The 23,727-nt window shown below is 42.9% G+C and overlaps 1 protein-coding gene across 7 annotated transcripts in view; it reads right to left on the bottom strand.

Annotated features, from left to right (window-relative positions):
• HDAC9 (histone deacetylase 9) overlaps window positions 1-23,727 on the bottom strand; it is a 422,950-nt gene that overhangs the window by 12,570 nt on the left and 386,653 nt on the right. For all 7 annotated transcript variants that reach the window (XM_077936990.1, XM_077936988.1, XM_077936989.1 and 4 more), the window contains 3 exons: window positions 18,845-18,978; window positions 9,795-9,879; window positions 5,355-5,508 (listed from right to left, as the gene is read on the bottom strand). In XM_077936990.1, coding sequence (XP_077793116.1) covers window positions 5,355-5,508; window positions 9,795-9,879; window positions 18,845-18,978 — 373 coding nt within the window. The remainder of the gene's footprint in view (window positions 1-5,354; window positions 5,509-9,794; window positions 9,880-18,844; window positions 18,979-23,727) is intronic.

The following is a 23,727-nucleotide window of genomic DNA, read 5'->3' as shown; positions in this document are numbered from 1 at the left end:
AAATATTACCTCGGGTTAAGAACTTTGCTTCAGGATGAGAACAGAAATCGTGCTCTGGCGGTGTGGCAGCAGCGGGAGGCCCCATTAGCTAAAGTGGTGTTTCAGGTTAAGAACAGTTTCAGGTTAAGAACGGACCTCTGGAACGAATTAAGTACTTAACCCGAGGTACCACTGTACAGACTGATGAGATGAGATGAATCTGGAAACTGAACTACTGAATTCATGTGATGATGTGCCCTTGTATCTTTATTTCTCTCATTTTCTTCAACTCCAGTCTTCATTTCAATTTGTGTGGCTGTTTTCTTTTCTTTTCTTTTTTTTAAAATAGGCTTGGAGGCTGAAATGACCACATGCGATGCTCTGGTGGCTTGATATTTGCAGAAGCAAATGCATTGTTAGAAGAAGTGAAGGTGGCTTTATTTAAGCTCCTAGCAAATCAATTACTGCTAAGTGGCAGTGGTTTCAAATTAGCACACTCTCAAAATATGACAATTAGCTGCTAATTAGTTTAAACTCTGTAATTTGATATGCCAAACTAATTACGCTTCGTTTTCATTAGCCGAAAACTTGGCTTTATTTCACCATAAAAATTAGGTTCACTCAAACTTAAATTATGGCTTGCATTTTGTTTCAAATCTCTTCACATTGGTAAAAGATGTTACATGTTTACATCTCTGGCTGATAAAAAGAACTCGGCAGTTCTTTTACATCTGGCTCCCAAGATAAGTCAGGATCTGCACTAAAATCAATAAGCTAAATTCTGCCTCCCCACACCTCAAATCCCCATGAAATTAAAGCTGTAATCCTGAACTCACTGACCCAAGAAGAAGCCCCACTGAACTTCATAGGGTTTACTTCTGAGAAGACTACAGCTCCCATAATGCCCAGCCAATTTACCAAATTATCATGGATGTTGAGAGTCATAGTCCAGCAATATGCAGGGACCCAAGGTGGATGAACACTGGGCTACACCAAATGTCTCAGACTCCTTCTTTCAATGGTGTGTCCAGCTTCACTCGCAACATCCAAAGAAATTCATCTCTATGGGATTTGGTTCTCTTCTCCCTCTTTCCCCTTTCTTCCACTTAATGGATTCAGACCAGTTCCGCTACATTTGGAATCTCCTTTGCTGTGCAGAAGTGCCAAGAAGCATTTGGCATGAATAAACGCAAAGAACTCTATAACATCCTTTTTTACAGAGTCGCTTTTCTGACAATATGCTGCTCTGCGCATGGAACTATTCACACATCATATTGAAATACTTGATCGGTGAAGCGCATTGGCAGTTGTTCTTTCATTTTACGGAATTGTTAAATTCAGGTCCAAGTCAGTCGTGTTAGGTCAGTGTGAAACAACAGCTGGCAGGCAGGGAAAAGGAACACTCCCATCCTTATTCATTGACTAGCTGAAAGTGCCCAGCGTTGCCCAGGAATTCAAAGAAACAAAAAAACAAAGCAAAAAAATGAGATTTTTAAGTGGCTCATGCAATTTGTTAGTTTTAGGGCTGTTTAATACCTCACTTCCATCCTCTCTGACATGGCCAGGGCATCACTTGAATCCAGTTGTGTTTATTTGGTGGGGAATGATGTTTAATTTGGTTTTTTTAAAGCCCTATATCAGGCATAGGCAACCTCGGCCCTCCAGATGCTTTGGGACTACAGCTCCCATCATCCCTGACCACTAGTCCTGTTAGCTAGGGATGATGGGAGTTGTAGTGCCAAAACATCTGGAGGGCATGGTGAGGAGGGGGTGGCGATGAAGGAGTTGCTGCATCTCCTTTCCCCCTCCCCTCCTGACTGCACCCCCAGAGAGCAGGAGGGTTGTATCCTGCTGGGCATTGATTTGTCAGAACATCCTTTGAAAGGAAGGGTACCAACTTAAATAAAATATTGGGGTGTGGGGCAGGGCGGTGGCCAGGTAAGCCCCACACCACATAACCAATCACAGTATGCAGCACACACGCACACCATTTGAATGGCAATTCCCACCAACTTTTGGGAGCTGCTGCCCCATCAAATATTATATTGACCTCAGCCCCTAGGAGTTGGCTTCTATGCTTGTGAGAAACATGCTGGTGAACTGCACCCTTGAGGCATGTTTCCTGCTGTGCTGCTTCACATGCTCAGCTGCTGTGCCAGGCATGTCATAGAATCATAGAATCATAGAGTTGGAAGAGACCACAAGGGCCATCGAGTCCAACCCCCTGCCAAGCAGGAAACACCATCAGAGCACTCCTGACATATGGTTGTCAAGCCTCTGCTTAAAGACCTCCAAAGAAGGAGACTCCACCACACTCCTTGGCAGCAAATTCCACTGTCGAACAGCTCTTACTGTCAGGAAGTTCTTCCTAATGTTTAGGTGGAATCTTCTTTCTTGTAGTTTGAATCCATTGCTCCGTGTCCGCTTCTCTGGAGCAGCAGAGAACAACCTTTCTCCCTCCTCTATGTGACATCCTTTTATATATTTGAACATGGCTATCATATCACCCCTTAACCTCCTCTTCTCCAGGCTAAACATGCCCAGCTCCCTTAGCCGTTCCTCATAAGGCATCGTTTCCAGGCCTTTGACCATTTTGGTTGCCCTCCTCTGGACACGTTCCAGTTTGTCAGTGTCCTTCTTGAACTGTGGTGCCCAGAACTGGACACAGTACTCCAGGTGAGGTCTGACCAGAGCAGAATACAGTGGCACTATTACTTCCCTTGATCTAGATGCTATACTCCTATTGATGCAGCCCAGAATTGCATTGGCTTTTTTAGCTGCCGCGTCACACTGTTGGCTCATGTCAAGTTTGTGGTCAACCAAGACTCCTAGATCCTTTTCACATGTACTGCTCTCAAGCCAGGTGTCACCCATCTTGTATTTGTGCCTCTCATTTTTTTTGCCCAAGTGCAATACTTTACATTTCTCCCTGTTAAAATTCATCTTGTTTGTTTTGGCCCAGTTCTCTAGAAGTGTGATCCTGTCCTCTGGGGTGTTAGCCACCCCTCCCAGTTTGGTGTCATCTGCAAATTTGATCAGGATGCCCTTGAGTCCATCATCCAAGTCGTTGATAAAGATGTTGAATAAGACCGGGCCCAAGACAGAACCCTGTGGCACCCCACTAGTCACTCTTCTCCAGGATGAAGAGGAACCATTGATGAGCACCCTTTGGGTTCGGTCAGTCAGCCAGTTACAAATCCACTGAGTGGTAGCATAGTCAAGTCCGCATTTTACCAGCTTCTTTACAAGAATATCATGGGGCACCTTGTCAAATGCCTTGCTAAAATCAAGGTAGGCTACATCCACTGTCTTGCCTCCTCATTCTGCCATCCCCAAGAGTTGACCACCAACATGCCTTGGTTTGGTGTAGTTCAGGTCCCAGCTGTTCTGCTGCTGCTATCAACAACAATGCTGCCTCCTCCACACTGTAGCTGCCAGTTACCCTCCTGCAACTGCTGCTACATTGTAGGAAGTGGTCACCTGAGCTCATTTGCTGTCTGCAACTGACTCCTGCACCAGCTATTCAGCTCTGATTCCAAATGGATGCAGGAGGTGTCCAAATACCAAACTCCACTCCATCATTTCAGGAACTGTCACATCAAACTATAAACAGTCTATTCAGAGCCATCTAAACTAGCACAGTTTGGAACAGTTGGGTCCATTATATGGACTCAAAACTGTGCCTGAAGTTATCCAAATGTAGGCCAAACCCACTTAATTTCAAGAACCATTGGCCAATGATATCTCTGGAGACAGAGATGCATTTTGGAATATTATGGCCCACTATCTTGATTCAAAATGGTATCCAAAGATGTCCAAACCCAGAGAAAACTGGCACACCCAGCCCAGGAACTGTCATGCTAAATTGGATGACGTTCTCTCAAGAGGCACCCAAACCCATGGAGAACAGACCGATCAGGGAACAAGGTGTGGTTCACCTTGTTCATCAGAGGACAACTCCTAATTTTGGCCAAGCAGATCTATGGAAATATATTTTTGTTAGCATAACAGTTCTTTGACAACAGACGAAATCTGGGCCTATCCTTTTTATATCTAGGTGATACCAGTTTAAAATTCAAAATATACAAGTTTCTATTCAACTTAATTCTGTAGTGTGGGCACCAGTGCTTGAATCCCGTTTTTGTGATGGTTCCCTCAGAAAGCTGTGGCAGAGGGCATGATTTGACTAAAATCTGGAGTCAGGGTCTGGGGATTGGGGCGTTCATTAAGGGCCCTCAACCTTTGCCTCCACCATTTAAGCCTTGCTGGGCTTGTTGATAAAAGTTTTGTTGGGCTTGCTGACAAGAGTGGTCAGAGTTTTGTAGGTGTGACAACAAAGTTCATGAAGATAACTTTCAAGCAGTACAAAACGATAGAATATTGGGGCCACTAGATTTGGGGGCCCCTCCAAACTGGTGTGTGTTTGGATTGTGTGTGTGTGTGTTGATTCTGAAACATGTCATTGATGCAATAATAGTGCATTAGTGGTGGATTCGTACTGGACCACCCACACCTTATTCCAATTTATTAGTTGTTCTACAATGCTTTCCCAGTGTTGCCACATTATTGCCAACCAAAGGGGAACTCTTGAGGCTTATAGCACAACAAAACCAGGAAAAAAGAACAGCAGCAGCAGCAGCAGCAAACAGGATTGAAAGTGGGACTGTATATAACCATTCCAATACCATAAGTGCTGGTTTTGACCTATAAAGCCTTAAACAGCTCAGGACCACAATACCTCAAGGACCACCTCTTTCCATATGAACCCAACCAGACCCTGAGATGATCTTCTGAGGCCCTCCTTCGTGTGCCTCCTCCTCGAGATGTGTGGAGGGTGGCAACACGAGAACGGGCCTTCTCTGCAGTGGCTCCCTGTCTGTGGAATGCTCTCCCCAGGGAAGTTTGCCTGGCACCTTCATTCCACATTCCTTTTTAACCAGGCCTTTGGCTGATCTGTTTGACATTCAATCCCCTTTTAAAATGTGGCTCTTTTCTGGGGGGGGGGGGGAGGTGTTATTGGGTTGTTGCTTTTATTCTGATTATATATGTTGTGATCTTTTCTATGAACTGCCCTGAGACCTCTGGGTATAGGGCGGTATATAAATGCTAATAATAATAATAATAATAAGGAATGCACAATAAAAAATGACATCTAGAGCAGCCCAGTTTCCCGAAAGCCAAACAGTTCAAGGCAATTATAGAATGCTTCTCTGTCTCTGGTTGTTCCAACATTGTCAAGGAAAACAACATGAAGTTAAAGCATGCAAAAAAAGAGTCTGGATTATTTAAAAAAAGGACTTAAAACACGTTCCTTCAGTCACACAACAGAAGTACGCAAACACTTGTCACTTGCCGTTCTAAGATTTTGCACGTACCTGGCATGTTCATGTGAGAAAGGCTGGTCCACATCCACCGAGAGTAAGGCCATAGCTGAGACTGCCTCTGTCTCCTCTGTCTCTTGTTTCTGAGTCTCAGCCAGCTTACAACTAACTGGCACAATGTAAGGCTCCACAGACTTCCAGTACTTGCCTAAAGAAAATACACCATAATAACTGTGCAGTCCCATAATTTATGGGAAATTTAGCTAGCATGGTGGTATAACCCTAGTAATTGCTTAGGTCTAACACAGAGTGCTTATAAGTGTGTGGAGTGGTTGCAACAGGGAATTTCAAACGGCTGTGATGAAGTTATGATTCTGGATCCCACAGTGCCAAGTTGGAAAGTGCTCTCTTTTCCAAGGTCTGTGTCACAGCCCTTCCTAAGAAAGCAATAAAGTGAAAGAACAGCGCACAGTTTAATGAACTCTTAGTATCTGGGAAGCTGGAGCCGTTGGTGGGCTACTTCTAACAGTGTGAGCATTTTGGCATTTGCAAAATCGGAGATTTGTGAAATGACAGGTACATTTAAGGCAACCGTAAACAGCAGGCAGTGGGAGAAAAAAATCAGAGACGACAGCAACTAGAACAGAAGTTTGGTATGCCAGAAGGCACTACGCATCTGTGTTGCCAGAACAATCAGGTTTGTTAGTCCTGGATGTTCTTTTGCCTCTAACCTCAGGGCGTGCACTAGAACAATAATTTATTTAAACTGTTAATATATGTACTGGCTGCTATGGGAGCCCTGCGATATATTATAGGGTAGCTTAGAATAAGGCAGGCAAGGGAATATTGGTACATTATATAATGTGTGGAATTAAAAAGCAAACCAACCCCAAAACCAACCCTGAGTTTTCAAACCTCCTGCTTATTGCAACATCAAAAAGTCTCTGAAGCAAATTATCTAGGCAAATGAAGAACAATCGCTCATAAATGGTACATTATCCATGGCACATACTTATTTATTTTTAATCAGCAAGGTGTATATAACATTTAATGGATATCTCCAAGCAGCTTACATAAAATGGTATAAAATATCCATTAAAAATAGCAATAAAAACAGGCTTATAAAAAGTAGCCATGTTGAAAGTTACCAAAATTTAGATAATGCCAACGGTTTAAAAGAGCAAATGCACATAATAAGTGTCTGGATTGGCTTCCTTAAACAAAAACAGTTTAAGTAGGTGTCAAAAAGGGCACAATGAAGGATCCTGGTTACTATTAATAGGCAGTGAGTTTCAGAAAATAGGTGCTGCAGCCTATTTATTCCAGGGTGAGCAAACACACTGCAGTAGCTGGAGCCCAGATCCGTTCTGTGTATACACCCAGAAACTAACAGATGGCCTCAGGTTGGAGAACATCTTCCTTGGAGGAACTCCCAAAACCCATTAACTCCTTTGAAAAATTGGTACCTTTTCAAAGCTCAAGAAGCCAGCCTACAGCAACAAGAGGAGAAAGGAGCTAGAAAATGGGCACAAATATTTCCTATAGTTTAAGAATTCAAATTTGGACAAGTAAATTGTCAAGCTTGGCTTTTATATTTATGAATACAATCTCATGTGGCAGAGTTGGGGTTTCCTATGTCAGGATGAGCTCAATGTTGTTGGCTGGTTGGTTTTTTAATTCCCCTGACATGCTAAATATCAGGGTTGTATTCAAATCCAATGCAATCATACCTTGGTTGACAAATGCATTGTGACTCCTGAACGCCACAAACCTGGAAGTGAGTGTTCAGGTTTGCGAACGTTCTTTGATACCTGGACTTCCTGCAGCCAATTGGAAGCCGTGCCTTGGTTTCTGAGCATTTTGGAAGTCAAATGGACTTCCAGAACAGATTCCGTTCGACTTCCGAGGTACAACTATATGTGTCTCATAAAATTGATGTAGTAAAGACACCTTAGGCCTTGGTGTGAGCCTTCAGCTGTTGAGCTGGGTAGCTCTATCAAGCAGTTTGCCATACCAAGAATAATCCAGAGATACCAAATCTCTGATAGTCCTGGAAAATTATAGCATCCTATCCAGGAGACCTTGACGTAAGCTTGTCATAATAAAATAGGAGATTTATGCTAGTGTTTCAATAGCAACCAGATGATTTGATTATACTTCAATTGTAAATGTTTGTCCATCTGACTCAGTACTGTCTACACTGATTGGCAGTAGCTCTCCAGGTTGTCAGGCAGAAGCTTTTCCCAGACTACCTGGAGACATCAGAGATTGTACCTGCATGCAAGACATATGCTCTACCATTGAGTTACAGTTCTTTCCCAATACTGAGTTGGACTTCATTGGTCTATGAAGCTTGTTACTGTCTGACTGGCATCAGCTTTCCAGGGCTTCATCCGAGCCCAAGGGTTGAACTTGAGATCTTTTGCATGCAAAAGATGTGCTGTAACCCTGAGATATGGGGTTGAAGGAGTTCCACAGGTAGTATGAGGGTTTAGAGCTGAACTGGATGGAATTCTCTTATTTATGATGTAGCAAAGCTTGAATCCTTTCAGGAGATTGTATCTCCTTCATTCACAAACAGAAGAGGGGACATCAATGGAAGCCAAGCATCAGGAAAAGGGCAATCTGTTTAATCAACCGGTAACATGATAGAAAGGTGGCTTCTTGGACATGAAGTCTCATGACCATTTGAGTTGCTAGCAGGGGATTAAAACTGCAGCATATTATGTATCTTAAAATGAAAAAGATCCAAGTGATAGAAACTTGGCTTTTCTCCAATAGTGTAAAATCCATCACTTTAAAAATGGTGTATATAAAGCACCGAACAATCACTGGGTCTGGCAAATTCTATTTAAAAAAAGCAAGACAGAAACATTCTCTATTAATGGTGCATTTAGAGACTATAATCTCTATTCATTAAAACAAAAAAAAATTAATAAAAAAGTTATATGGGCATTCCACAATGTTCCCACAGAACATTCACGCAGCAGTTAGTTTGCAATGAACAAGCAATTCAAACTCCATTATTTATGGGTTTCAGGGTGGGGGAAGTTCCTTGCTAGAAAAACAGATGTGCAAGAAAACCAGATCTGTTGGCATGGGAATAATACCCTGCTCTGTCATAAAAGAAATGAACCCATGTTCACCACTGGAGTTTTTGCAAGGGAATGAATAAAATAAAGTAAAACCAACCTTTGACTCCCTTCTTTTTGATTGTGACCCCCACCCCACTCCAAACCCAACAGAGTTAAGCAACTGATTAATTGCAAACTGAACTGGGTGCCAAAATTAAACCAGAGTGGGATCAGACTGCTGGCACTCACAATAAAAGAAGAAGAGAGAGTAGCTTTTCAGCTGATACCCAGCAGAAAGCCTACAGGAGCTGAGGAGCATCTGGTTTGGGATGGGTCATTCCCAAGGGATGAAGGTGAAAATGTTCATGCTTTTCCATAGGGAGGAGGGGCAGAACTAGACAACGGAAGTGGAAGCGGACAGGAAAGCAATTCAAAGAGGCCAAAACACTACAGGGGAACCCATGTGTTAGAGAGACTTGAAGAGAAAAGACAGTAGCGTGGCATGGGGGGACCGTGGGGGGTGATGGCCCCAGGTGCAGAATCTTGTGGGGTGGGGAGAGAAGGGCGCAAACCAGGCTGGACAATGTTTCTTCCAAAAGGATTCAGCTTTTATGCATCCAATTGCTTCATGCTGACAATATCAATAACTGCAATAGTAAAGGTAAAGGGACCCCTGACCATTAGGTCCAGTCGTGACCGACTCTGGGGTTGTGGCACTCATCTCGCTTTATTGGCCGAGGGAGCTGGTGTACAGCTTCCAGGTCATGTGGCCAGCATGACTAAGCCACTTCTGGTGAACCAGAGCAGCGCACGGAAACGCCGTTTACCTTCCCACCAGAGCGGTACCTATTTATCTGCTTGCACTTTGACATGCTTTCAAACTGCTAGGCTGGCAGGAGCAGGGACCAAGCAATGGGAGCTCACCCCATCACGGGGATTCGAACCGCCGACCTTCTGATCGGCAAGTCCTAGGCTCTGTGGTTTAACCCACAGCGCCACCCGTGTCCCTAATACCTGCAACACACTATCACAATTATGTTTCAGCATCAAGCTCCTGAATCTTCTTAGAGACCGGTCCAGTTGGTCCCTTATGTGCCCCTTTAGGTACAGGCAGCATAGCTGTCAGCTTTCCCCTTTTCTTGCAAGGAATCCTATTCGGAATAAGGGGATTTCCCTTAAAAAAAAGGAAAACGTTGACAGCTATGATGGGCAGCTGTCTCGTGAGCACAGCTGCACACTTATGAGAGGTCTGCCGATGGAGAGAGGGAGACAGTGTCAGGAAAGTCCTGTGTATTGATCTGCACATGGTGGGAAAGTGAAGCGTGTACATTTTGGGATGTCCGTGTATCTTCCAGCACTGCTCAGTTAGTAAGAGCTAGTAACTTTTTAAAAAGAAGAATGAACAAACCTTGCAACTTACTATGAATTTTGGTGATCTTTTGCAAAGAAGCCATGGCGTTTAAGTTTGGGGTTCGGTGGAGGATGTCCTCGGACAGGGGCTCCAGCTGCAAGACAGGAACAAATCAAGTGCAAAACGGTAAGAATCTGCAATTAGCTGCACGGAAGTAAGGCTCGCTGAAAACGCTTAAGCCTTGTGAAAATCTCAGCCAAAGAAGTAGCTAACATGTTGCGGGGATTCCTCCCACCAAATGAACAGGGGCTCAGTTTTGCTTTCTGTTTTTCAGCCATGTAATTGAATTCCAGGGGGCCTTTCCAGTGACTGCAAGACTAATCTACGAAGCCTTTCAAGCAGGTGCATGGCTGTGCATTAGTCATTTAAAAATGCTAGTTATCTGGGCAATTTTTTTTGTAGGCTCCTCACAAATCAAATTCCAGTGTGTCTCCATGTCCAGCTGTATGCTGAAACAAAACATTGTTGAAGTTGCCTTAGAACTTGATGGGGCATGCCATTGTTCTTTTTCTTCTTCTTATCCCCTTCTCCCCATAATTCATAAAAGGGAAAACACCAGAAATTTATTTTATGCACAGAGAATTCCGTACTTCAAAACAAGTACTATAAAATATCTGTTCACAGACATAAAAATGTGCAAACATTTTTCGAATGTTCAAATAAATGGAATAAGAAATAATTAAATCAGTCCTTTTAATGGAAGTCTGATTTTATAGTTTTAACTGATTTTTACATTTTTTTCAAAAAAATATAAAAATCTTGTACACTGCTTAGAGGTTATTGAAGTTAAGTGCATATAAATCTTTCAGATAAATTATATATATACATAAATTGACGACACACACAAATTTGTCCTGATGTTTTCTTCATTTCTGTATGTTATTTTCAGCTGACATCTTGGACCAAGATCAATTTACCATCCTTTGCACGTTCTTGCCTAAGCGAAGATGTGATTTTGTGGCGCACAGCAATTCCCATTCATTCATTATATAAGGACCATTGGCAACCCACTGGAACCTAGTTACGCAGAACAGGCCTCTATGGCTTTAGGAGCACAAATGCCGCATTTTAGTGGTGTACATGAGTTACTTACTGCATGTGCACAATGTGCAAATGTTCTGATCACTTCTATAGAACCAATACACTCCATAAGATGTATATTTAGTCCCTCCCATTTCTCCTCCTGGCTTAAATGAATGGTGCGATGACTGGCTTTTGGAGGCAGGGTCTGTAAACACAGCTTGCTCTGCCATGGATAGAAACACACAGTTGGTTTGGGTCCATTGTGCTTTCTTGGAATAAAGGAGGCTGCCTTATAGCAAGTCAAACCATTTATCTGTCTAGCTCAGTATTGTTTGCAGTAACTGGCAGGGGATCTCCAGGGCTTCAGGCAGGAGCCTCTCCTAGCCCTATCAGAAGATGCTGCAGATTGAATCAATGCAGATGGTTCTACCTCTGAGCTTCAACCCTTCCTCAAACTTCTGAAATGATGTTTGAGAATTTCTATCTATGGCATTAGACCTACAGTGGTTATTCACACAAGTATTAGGGTTCCCAGGACATGTCCTCTTTTTCATGGGCATGTAAAATGAGAATCGTCATAGAGATCCATAGTTAAAAGTTGAAGTCGGCAAATGTGTCCTCTTTTTTTGCTCTTCGAAATACGGCAACCCTAAAGTTGCCACGGCATGATGAACATACACGAGAGAAACAGTACTTAATAGCAAATGGTCTATAGAGCTCAAAGAAAAAGGCTACCATGAAGGAATTGTTTGCATGAAGCTTTTGGGATCTTTTAATAAATTAAATAAAGAATTGTTTTTAAGCAAAGATTTTTTTGGTACAAAACAAACAGATAAACAGGGAAAGGTACATCTATTGTCTCTACTTTTGGTTCATAGCCTTTTTTACAGTTTGTTTACATTTAGTGAGAGACACTTTTGTCATAGACATCTTGCATATGGGGGGAGAGAGATAGGGTATTGTTCTTTCGTTCTATTGCCTATTATTAGCGTAGCGGTCTGTGTCAGCATCAGTTCTGGACCTTCCTCTTCCCTGTACTGTATATGATAATCTGGACGCTGTCGGTTGGTGTGAAAAGGGGTGAATGTAGAGCAAGGCAGAAAGGACCCCACTTTATGATAAGGAAGCAGATCTGGAGCTCCCAGATTCTGTTTAAAAGTCCCTCCTGCAAAATAGTTAGCAGCTCATTCATGAGATGGCCTCTATTCTCTTGTCAGTTTCTGCTCCATGTCAGTAAAACCTCATCAGCCTTCGGAGGTAGGATCTCACACCCTATTTGACCCAGATAGATGCACCATTGTTACGAAAACACCACTAAAAAATAAAAGCCAGCGGATTATAGTAAGATATGTCCTTTTGAAGAAAAAAGGGAGACTGTCTGCATCAAGAATAATTTCTGATGGCAGCGATCCATTTTTAAAATAAAAATAATCATTAAACTAAGTAGACAAGAGGGTGTCCCTGGAAAATATCACGAGACCCAGCAATGAACAAAAGGAATCACTCCGCAGCTGACAGACATAGCAGTGTCACCTTCACTCCTACACTTCTTGGCATTTTATAAGCTCCGGAGCCAAAGAGTGAAGGGGTGGGGGAACTGCAAAAAGAAGTGGAAATACATCTTTATAAAAGAATTTTGCATAAACAACTGACTAAGGTCAGCGCAGGAGCAACAAAGCCATTTGATGGATCTGCTTGAAAAAAATACCCAGGGATATTTTTTTCAAAGGGTTTGAAGCCAGCCCAATTGGCCTGTTGCAGGCTTTCTTGTACTTGCTTCCAGATAAGTCGGTATGCAGGGCAAAAGGGCTTTCAAAGAAATGGCATACCGTGCAAGCCAGGTGAAGTTTGCCAGCGCTTCACCGCCATGTATTTACAAGCAGATGTGAGCTAAGCTGTATCATGGAGTTGTAAAATTCTTGGACCAGAAGGGAAATGGGCGAGGTGAGATACTGTACATGGTTAGACACAGAGAAGGAAGGAGGTGCATTATACCGAATATAATCTATAAGGCAACTTCTTCCTTCTACTTAAGGAAGAGATAGAATTCGGAGGTAGAAATTCTGCTTTCAGGACAGAAGGTAGGGACCTGGTTCAAGCCCCTTTGCTTTAGAAAGACTCCCTGTCTGAAACCCTGATGAGCTGCTGCCAATCAGTGCATACAATATACAGTGGTACCTCGGGTTAAGTACTTAATTCGTTCCGGAGGTCCCTTCTTAACCTGAAACTGTTCTTAACCTGAAGCACCACTTTAGTTAATGGGGCCTCCTGCTTCTGCTGCGCCGCCAGAGCACGATTTCTGTCCTCATCCTGAAGCAAAGTTCTTAACCTGAGGTACTACGGTATTTCTGGGTTAGCGAAGTGTGTAACCTGAAGCGTATGTAACCCGAGGTACCACTGTATAAGAACAGCCCTGCTGGATTTATTCATCCTGTTCTCACATTGTCCAACCAGTTATCGATGGGAAGCCTACAAGCAGGAGTTGAGTGCAACAGCACCTGGTTCATAGAGGTACACAGCCCCTGCCATTGGAGGAGCCATATAGCTAGATGGACTAATGGTTTGACGTGGTAAAGGGCAGCTTCCTGTGAGTAAGCAGGCATTGGTCCATCAATCCAATACTGCCAATACCATTTTTCTGGCACCAGTTTTCCATTGACTCAAGAGGTTTCTTTCCAGTTCCCATCACTTGGGATCTGATCATGTGAGTAGCCACATATACACCAGCTGCGTCGTTTCATCCAAAGCCCATTTTCTTCTTAGAAACAGGCTGGATTGCTTCAATTAAATTAGCTTCCTTAAGGCAAATTTACTTCTTAATGATTTGATTAAATTGATTTTACCTGCATGCACATAGATGCAAAGTTTGGGGGAAGTATGTATTTATGCCATTCTACCAGCATGCTGCCAACATAAAATCGTCACACACCAGCACAAAACTATCATGAAATCAATATTAAGCAGCCAAAAGCCCACACCAGTTTTTAGTTGATTTTAGCCTGTAGCACAGGGGTAAGGAAAAAGAAATGTGTAGGTGTGTGTTTGCTGTTTTGTTTGTTATTATGTTATGTGTTTTTTTGTTTTTATATTGTAAGCTGCCATGTGATCCTCGAAGGATGGTATTCAAATTTGATAAATAATGATTGTAATAATAAATGATTGGCCAGTGGGACAGATGTGGCATCCCTATCCAGCCAATGTCCTCCCTTCCACCAGCACTGCCTTTAGGCTTCAAAGGCCTCCAACTGGAGACAATAAGAGGTTGCATTATTATTATTATTATTATTATTATTATTATTATTATTATTATTATTACTACTACTACTACTATTACTATTGTTATTGCTTAAAACTGGTCTCGGGGAGAGCACTTCTGCATCGGAAGGATTCCTGGCATTGACCTTTGAAAAATCACTCAGATTCCATCCAGTCTTCCAGATATATATTACATTTGCCCTAACGAAAGGTCACTTCAGTCCAGTTGTATTTCTTTCTTTTTTAAAAAAGAGGTGTGTGTGTGTATATGAATAATAAATTTTGGTTGACTAATTTAGATGCTGTGGAGGAAACCCCCCATTCTGCCAAACCGGGGTCTCAAATTGCAGTCTAAAGCTGTATAGCCCTCTGAAGAACTTGTTCCTTTGCAAGCTACCCCCCCCCCAATTAGCTGAAACCACCCGTTCCTTTTGTTTTGACAGATGCCAGTATAATGGATGTGTCCTAAAAAGTGCTAACTGAAGGCTTGGGGGGTGTATTTTGCAGCAGCTTAATCTCCCCCTTCCTTTCGATACCTGAATTAAGGATTTCGGTATTTTTATTTCAGAGTTCAGGGGGATCCAATTGCTTAATCTTTTCACACCTCTCAAGAGGGTTTCCTCCTTAGAGGCAACCTATGGTGGGAAGTGGGAAAGAGACTTCTGATTAATATTTCCTTCTTCTTCTTTTTAATAGCCATTGGTTCCTGTCCACTGATACAACTCACAAACCTGGACTTTGGGTACCCTCACATTCTTAATTAATTTCCCCATTGTTTGTCTTTATAAACTGATATAGATCCCTCTGGGAGGAAGCCCATGGATTCTCAAAGGTATACTGAAACCTAAAAAAAATAAAAAATTGCACTTAGAAGTAGGTCCCACTGGTTTCCCTGGAATGCAAGTAAGTGTGATTTGGATCCAAGTTAGGTTTCTGTGTATTTTCCAAATTTGGGCTGCGGCCCAAAGAACACATACTTGGAAAGCAAATACACTGAAATTAATGGGACTCCCTTCCAAGTCAAATGTATTTAGAGCTGAGGCATAATATTCAAGGGGAAACAGGGTTGGTTTTGACCATCCAGGCAGTCGCCTGTGGCAGCAAAATTGAAGGGGGGCAGCCGTCAGGCCAAAGTGGCACGTGGTCTGTTTCTTCTTTTTTTTACAGCATGGCTGATCTTCATAAGGGAACAGGGGTGGATCACTGCATCTTCTGCAGTTCTGGGGAGCATTTTGGGATGATGTTGGGGGTGCCTGCTAATCTTAGTCTGGTAGGAAGTTTGGGGCTGGCTCTGGAGCAGAAATGCAGGCACCGAAGAGCAATTGGAGTATGTATCATGCCTTGGGCAACAAAATTTTGGGTTAGCTTTAGCTTGATAGCACATATTCCTGTCCCCAATAAGGTTGCCTGGTCAAGCTACTTAGGGCTCATCACATTTCCATTTGTCCTGTGCCTAGAATGCATGGGTCCAAGCAGTTTCCCTCTTGCCGTGTTCCTATCCCAGGGAAAACCCTCTCTTGAGCACTAACAACCATCTGCGGAAAAGTCATTTGCTGTTTCCTCCGATTGAATGAAAAGAGCAGTTTTCCCTGGGGGAAAGTGGCAGGTCAAGAGCAAGTATGGGTAAGCCCTTAGTTCTTACTTGCTGTGATTTCTCCCCTACAAGCTTGTCTACTTGTTGGAATCACCAACAGAACCCCTCTTGCAGGTGTGTTGGATTAGGGCTGGGAAGAGAGCTTTTTCTGTGGCTCTGTGTCTAGGCCAGGCATCCCCAAACTCGGCCCTCCAGCTGCTTTGGGACTACAACTCCCATCATCCCTAGCTAATAGGACCAGTGATCAGGGTGATGGGAATTGTAGTCCCAAAACAGCTGGAAGGCTGAGTTTGGGGGTGCCTGGCCTAGGCTTTGGACCTCCCCCCCTAGAGAGGTCTACATCTACATCCATAGATTGTTCCACAGGCATCACAGAGTAGGGGAATCCAATTATTATTGTTGCTTTTCTTCTTATCATCGTCATCAATGTATTCATCACCTTCTGCACAGTCATCTCAAAGGGGATGTACAATAGAAACCAGCAGGAAACAGTTGAAAACGCAAAAATTGCAAATATATTTCTTAGAAAATTAAAACAATACAAAATGGACCTATTTATCCATCTGGGAAAGCTGGAACGAAAATATCTTCAACCGCTTCCAAAAAGCGCAGGTTAGCAGGTGGCTGCCATATCTTGACAGGAATGCTATTCCATGCAACAGGAGCAAACAAGACCCTGCTCCAAGTTATTGCAGACCATTGGCTTTTGAGATCCAGTGGTGGAAGTACCATCCCACCGGTGGATCTTCCTTTCCTCTGCATCCAATGGTTCTTCACACAGCCCCTGGCCAGCAAGAGTTGCAGCCTTAATCTGCTTGAGCCACAAGAGATGAAGGTGATTCTCCATAATCCATCAGCTCCAGCCAGTTCATCTTAATCCCTGTTTTATTTCCACGCTATTGTCAGAAGAATTTTTCTGAACGCTTTCCCCCCTCCCCCAATCATTTCTTCCTTCTCTAATTTTCATCCATTTCTTAAGTGGGAGACAATAACTGGTCGCATTTGTGCAAGTGACAATACAGAAAGAAATTCTTCTTCTCCAGCCCGGTCCTCCATTTATTCATTTCTTCCACATTGTTGGGATTCAGGATGTTTTCCTTCCAGAGATTCTGAGACAAAATTAATTCAAACAAGCCCTTCTTGCTGCTGAGTCTGGGACATTACATCTGCATGTCTGCCTGGCTCCCCATGAATGCTGGAAGGTCCCTGCTCATTTGACAGTTGCTTGTTTTGTAGATTTTTGTGTGTGTACGGGTGTGCATGTGGTGTGTGTGTGTGTGCTGATAGTAGCGTGGACGGAGCCGCATACTGCTGCATTGACGAGTCCCAGCCAAGAACAACAAAGGCAAAGCAAAAGCCCCCTGCATTCATGTTTATGAATTCTAATTCTCAGCACATGAATAAATACGTCTGACAAACTGCAGAGTGCCTTAAAAAGGCCTTTCCTGACCTTCCTAATTTAAGCTCAATTGCGTGCGCCGTGTTGAGAAGGCAGCATTGGCCTTGCCAGTGTTTTCTGAACTACGGCTAGTGCTCTGCTAGCACTGTTTGCAGAAGGGAATTGCTGGGAAATGAGTTCTAATTACCCAGTTAAGCACCTGCAGAGAACGGCATCTTCTAATTATGATAATGCGTGGCTCAATTTAACCGTTGTTGTTGTTGTTGTTGTTGTTGTTGTTGTTGTTTGACACATACTTTTCTGCTGGCCATGAAAGTTAGTGGATGACCAGTCATATTCCTAATATACTGGGCTTTTAGCTATTAACAAAATTAACCTAGCTTAGGGTGTGCATTGGGAGGGCTCTCAGAGGACAATCTTCTATTGGAAGGAATCTCTGGTCCGTGTCCATTTTAAAGATGAAGAAGGGAAAGCAGAGGGGTCCTTGATGTCACCCACCAACCATTAGCCCCTGAAGAGGTCACCTGGTGACAGCCTTCCCAACTATGCTAAGATGGATTTCATTTCTGTTTCAGTTATAGTAATGATTTCTAAATTTGCACATGCACGCACACACATAGAAATGCATTTTTATCGTGAATCTGTGTCCTCTCTTTGTGATGTAATGTGTAAGCAGTCAGTCTAGCACTGCTCCATTTGAATACAAGGTTTCAAAGTGGTTTGTAGGATATTGATTATGGTGCCTTCTACTTACAGAAGGGCTGATTTACATGTGTGTTTCCCTTCAAGATCCTTCATTTTCACTGCTCCATGGCTATCTGGTGAAAATGGTGGAGAGATCAGTTTTTTTAAAGGGGGATGATAGGGGCAAAGGTTGCCAGCCATGTGGCTGCCATGATCTCACATGTTCTGGGGCCACAATTTTGCCCTGAAAAAAAAAAGCACATTTTGGGAACAGCGATCTAGTGTTCTGATAATAAATCCATTTATAAATGGAGTTTGGCTCCTCTTCCCACCTGCTGCTCACTTTCCACTTGCCACCCCACATCTTTACAATGGAGGTAGAGAACCTCTGGCCCACAGGCCAAATGTGGCCCTCCAGGTCTCTCTATCTGGCCCACAAGAGACCCTCCTCAGAACACCAGCCCTCCTTGAGTGTTTATGCCTGCCTGGAATACACCCTCGAATTCTTCTAATGCTTCTAATGCTTGTCTGCATGAAGGATAGAGAGTGGTGCACAGTGGCGTAGCATGGGTTGTCAGCACCCGGGGCAAGGCAAGTAATTTGCGCCCCCTAACCCGTGGATTTGCGCCCCCTAACCTGTGGATTTGCCCTAACCCCAGATGTTGCGGCCGGTGCGGCCGGCCCCCCCTGCACCTTCCACGCTACGCCACTGGTGGTGCATGAACATGTGTAGAAACTAGCCTATTATACAAAGGTAACATTTACATCCCTTACTCCACCCACTTTTGTCTCTGGCCACACCTACCACCAGCTTGCGGTCTCCCCAAAAGGTCCTCCAAAATGGTAATGTGGCTCTCAGGCTGAAAAATGTTCACCGCCACTGTTTTACAAGCTACTCATTGCAATCCACATTTGGAGATCTGGGCTTTACTGCCACCATGTCAAGTTCTGTCCCCAAACATACCTGGATGACATTTTCATTCTACATTTTGGGCAAACCCACCCCACCTGTCACCCTGATATCACATACTATTAGTCCACCATGGCACAGCAAAATATCCAGGAAGCATGCATTGTTTGTCAGCATTTCGGCCTATTGATTACCTCATTTCCGAGTAGGGCATTTAGACAGGCTTCTGAGGCATCACAGATGGCAGTAAGGTCATGTCCTCCCTCCAAGACCAGTACCATGCGACCACTTGCGAGCGTCAACAACTGTTGGATGAGGTGACCGAAACCTAGCATGTAGAAAAACAACAACAACCATGCAAATCGTTACAGGAGAACAAGCACACATTAAGTACAAGTAGAGTATGCTTCTTGGGAGAAAAGCAATGACAAACCAAGACAGCATCTTAAAAAGCAGAGACATCACCTTGCCAACAAAGGTGCATATAGTTAAAGCTATGGTTTTCCCAGTAGTGATGTATGGAAGTGAGAGCTGGACAATAAAGAAGGCTGATCGCCAAAGAATTGATGCCTTTGAATTATGGTGCTGGAGGAGACTCTTGAGAGTCCCATGAGTCTTGAGAGAGACTGCAAGAAGATCAAACCTATCCATTCTGAAGGAAATCAGCCCTAAGTGCTCACTGGAAGGACAGATCCTGAAGCTGAGGCTCCAATAATTTGGCCACCTCATGAGAAGAGAAGACTCCCTGGAAAAGAACCTGAGGCTGGGAAAGATTGAGGGCACAAGGAGAAGGGGACGACAGAGGACAAGATAGTTGGAAAGTGTTCTCAAAGCTACCAACATGAGTTTGACCAAACTGCGGGAGGCGGTGGAAGACAGGAGGGCCTGGCGTGCTCTGGTCACGGAGAGTTGGACACGACTAAACGACTAAACAACAACAACAAGAGTATGTTATGCAATAACACATAGTGATCATAGGAACATTTGGCCACAAACCCAAACTGGTTGTGTGCCACCACTGACTCAACCCACATAATGACCTCTTTCTAATTCTACCACTGCCATTGTGCCCGCAGATGACTATTTGTGTGTTTTCAGGATTGGGGACTTAATAATGATCCATTCACAATGTTTGTAACACCACCTTTGTCAATCTTTACCAGAGATCTCTAGAATATGGATGGGGAATCTGTGGCCCTTCAGATGCTGACTGCATATGTTGATTACAACTCCCATCATCCATGATCATTGGCCATACTGGCCGGGCCAGAGGGGCACAGCTTCCCTATCTTTGCTGTAGGGTGCGAGTTGTTGGAAAATTCATCTTTCCAGGTTTGTTCTTTTACCACGCTGTGGCCATTTTGCTGCTTTCAAATTACACACAGGTTAAAAAGCAAAACTTAATTCTGCAATTTAATCTCAATAATACTGTATTGTTTTTAACACTCGATTGGGAGCCGCCCAGAGTAGCTGGGGAAACTCAGCCAGATAAATAATAAATTATTATTATAAATTATTATTTCCTTGGTGGAGTAAATTGGAGGAGTGGGGATACTTCTACAAAAGACTAAATTTAGACAGGATAATAAAAAGCAAGGAAGGAATGTGATGTGGATAAATTTTGATGTTTTGCCAATTGTCATTTTCTGTTTTACCTTAAGGATCTCTATTTCCATCTGTATGTTATACATACAATCTTCAGATGCAGAATATCAAGGCAGTGCAGGGGGCAGTGAATGGTCTTTGTTGTATTACAGGAAATTAATGACTAATGGGCAACTTACTTCGATAGACTGTTTAACTGTGCAAGAAACTTAATTCTCTCTTTTCTTAACTGCTTCTGTTAAGAATGAAAAATTCATCTTAGTCCAATATCTTGTTTGCATTCTGAAACTGTATTAAATCATACATATGAGACCGGAAACATTTTTGTAGTAATGTGATTTTCTAAAACTTTGGGGGAAGGTTTCCTGCTGATTTTGTAATATCTTCTGAAATTGTTTCATTTTGACCCACCATACAAGACTCTCAAGATGAATCTGATGAGGTGGGTTCTTATTTGTAAAAGCTTATGGCAAAATAAGAGTGCATCCTTAAACATGTCTCCTCAGAAGTCCTGCATTCACTGGGGCTTCCTCACAGAGATGTGGATACAGGACTGCAACTTTAGGGCTAGCTCCAGATTGGCAAAGCAACCCAAACTCTGATCTGCCATACTGGAGTGGGGTTGAATGGGGAGATGTTCCTCTGCCCAGATTTGCCTGGCTGTGTTGGGCTATGCCAGCAGGGGGCCTCTGTCACCTTTGTGCTCACTTAAACTAATGGGGGGGATGGAGGAGAATTTTGATCTTGTTTGCATTTTAATGAGCAGTTATCTAATTTGCACTTCTCAATCCAGTACATGAACTGAAAAGCAATTATACTTTGAAACTTTGCACATCTCTGAATTTTGCAAACCAGTTTTTCAATCAAAGAATGTGTACAAGAATGCATATGTAAGGGGGAAGGGTGAAAAGAAATGCATATGTTTGTGAAAATTATTATTTCAAAAATCCACTATAGCAGGAGGAAATGCATGTCAAAATATATGTCTTAGAGCTGCATGCAAAAATGTGTGTTTTACGAGAGATTCACACTCAAACGCTGAGCAATCTTCCTGAGAATTTTTGCAAGTTGCTTTGGACACGTGGAGAAATGAATTTAAGACTGTGAAAAAGAGGAACTGAGAGAAATTGAAATCGAAAGGTTTATTCACCCTTTGGTGGAGGCTACTGACAGCAGGAGCTAGTCCACACTCCCCAAACTGGGTGTTTCAGAAGTGGAACTAGCATCCTGTTCTCACAATGTCAGAACAGATGCCTGTGGGAAACCTGCAAGTAGGAGTTGTGCAACTAACTTGGTCTCATAGGTACATCAGGACTTCTCTCAGCTTTTCACGTAAGTGACTAAGACTCCTACCTCTCAGGAACATGCAATCAGATAACAGAAAACTAACCTGATGAGCATAATAACCATGTTTCATTCCAGTACATAACCTGTGAAAACAATGATTGCCAAAAATGAGGCAACCAACCCTTTTCAAGCTCCTTCCCACCCCATCAAGGATAATGGGAGTATTTACCAGCAACCACTGGAGGACCACAGGTTCCCCATACCTGGTAAAGCTGTTACCTTGCTCTCCTATACAACCACCAACATATATGAACTTAGTGGGCAGAAATAAAGCCTAATCTATTGGATTAATGAAGTGGGCATTCATCACCAAAGGCAGAAATGGCCAGAGGGGTGGGAATAAAACACCATCTGCTCTGTTGTTTGAGCTATGCTGATTTTTTATTATTATTATTATTATTATTATTATTATTATTATTATTATTATTAAATTTATTAAATATTTTCTTGGTTTACAAAAGCACGTGCATTGTCTCTTATTTCAGGTTGTAGAGTCTTTTCTACAGATCAGTTACATTTGATATGGGACATTAGTGTTGTATACAGAATAAGGTTGGTGAAGAAGCAGGAAAAGGGGGAGTGAGGGGAGAGGGGTGGGTGGGGTGGTAAAACTTATATTCTTTCACTTAGTGTGTGTGGGGGGGGTTATGTCAGTGTCACTTGAGTAGGTTCTCTTTCTATTCATTTATAATATTATCTTGGTAATGAGAGAGGTTGGGAGGGCAGGGTGTGGTTGGTTGTCCTCCGTTGGCTGCAGTAAGATTTGCTTGCACGTGCAGGGGAAGGAATTGTTGGGTCAAGTTAGCCATATTGGTTTATATGCTGTTGGTGGGTTCTTGTTGTCCTGTTGGGCTGTGTATGTAATAAAGGGGAGCCATATTGGGGTGAAAGCATCTTCTTCCATTTGTCCCTGTGTCAGTTTCAGTCTGTTTTATGATGTATTTTAGCATGTACTGTTGCACATTTATGATGTGCTTTGCTGTGTTCACTGATACCCTGATCTATTTATCTATCTATCTATCTATCTATCTATCTATCTATCTATCTATCTCAGGGGTAGGCAACCTAAGGCCCAGTGGCCGGATGCAGCCCAATTGCCTTCTCAATCTGGCCAGCAGACGGTCCGGGAATCAGTGTATTTTTACATGAGTAGAATGTGTCCTTTTATTTAAAATGCATCTCTGGGTTATTTGTGGGGCATAGGAATTCGTTCATCCCCCCTCCAAAAAAAACTAGTCTGGCCCACCACATGGTCTGAGGGACAGTGGACCGTCCTACGGCTGAAAAGGATTGCTGACCCCTGATCTATCTGATGAAGTGAATTTTAGTCCAGATAAGTTTCTGCCACAATAAATCTGAAAAATTTTAAGGGGCCACGAGACTACTTTTGTGTATTCTTTGCTGTAACTGACCAGCACACCTACCCTGGGGAGTCTGTTTGGTGCCGTGGAGACTTACAATGTGCTTCAGGGCTTATTTCTGCCCACTCTCTACCACAATTTTTACTGGTGACATCAATGGAAGAAGACATTGAGGAATTACGTCTCTGGCAGCTGTGGTTAAAAAATAATTATTATAATATATTCCCAGGAAGACCAGTGAAAAATATTCCCTGTAAAAGGTACCACAAATTATGAATTCCCTGGGACAAACCACAGAATGTAAGCAAACAATTTGATTTTTCTTTTCTTTCATGTTAATGGAAGGCAATCTACTTGCTGATGCTTCCAGGAAATATCGGTGTGGAATATTTGTTGATGTCTCTGGAGACAATGCCAGATGTTTATTTTGCAAGGATAGCGGCCAGGGCTCGAGTCTTCTTGAAGCTACCATATCTAAAGGGGAAAGCCAGCCTCATAATAAGGGATGGCCTGAGCATATTCAGTGGTAAGGGAAAGACACTCTGACCATGCTCAGAGACAACATCTTCTTCACATTTCTCAGCGCATTTGAAATTATTGCACTTCAGTGTATGGTCTGAGAGCACATGAGGCAGCCATCTTGCTGAGGCTGGGTGTGTTGGGTGGATAGTTAGGAAGCACAGGTATGCTGCCTTGGGTTCTGCAATGTAACGAAGGTGTTGTATTAATGTAAGAAACTAAATAAATGAATTATTAGGGTCTGG

Source organism: Podarcis muralis, chromosome 12, assembly GCF_964188315.1.
Source record: "Podarcis muralis chromosome 12, rPodMur119.hap1.1, whole genome shotgun sequence".
In the NCBI taxonomy this organism is placed as follows: domain Eukaryota; kingdom Metazoa; phylum Chordata; class Lepidosauria; order Squamata; family Lacertidae; genus Podarcis; species Podarcis muralis.
The sequence above is the reverse complement of the archived record's forward strand: the minus strand, read 5'-3'. Positions and strand labels throughout refer to the sequence as shown.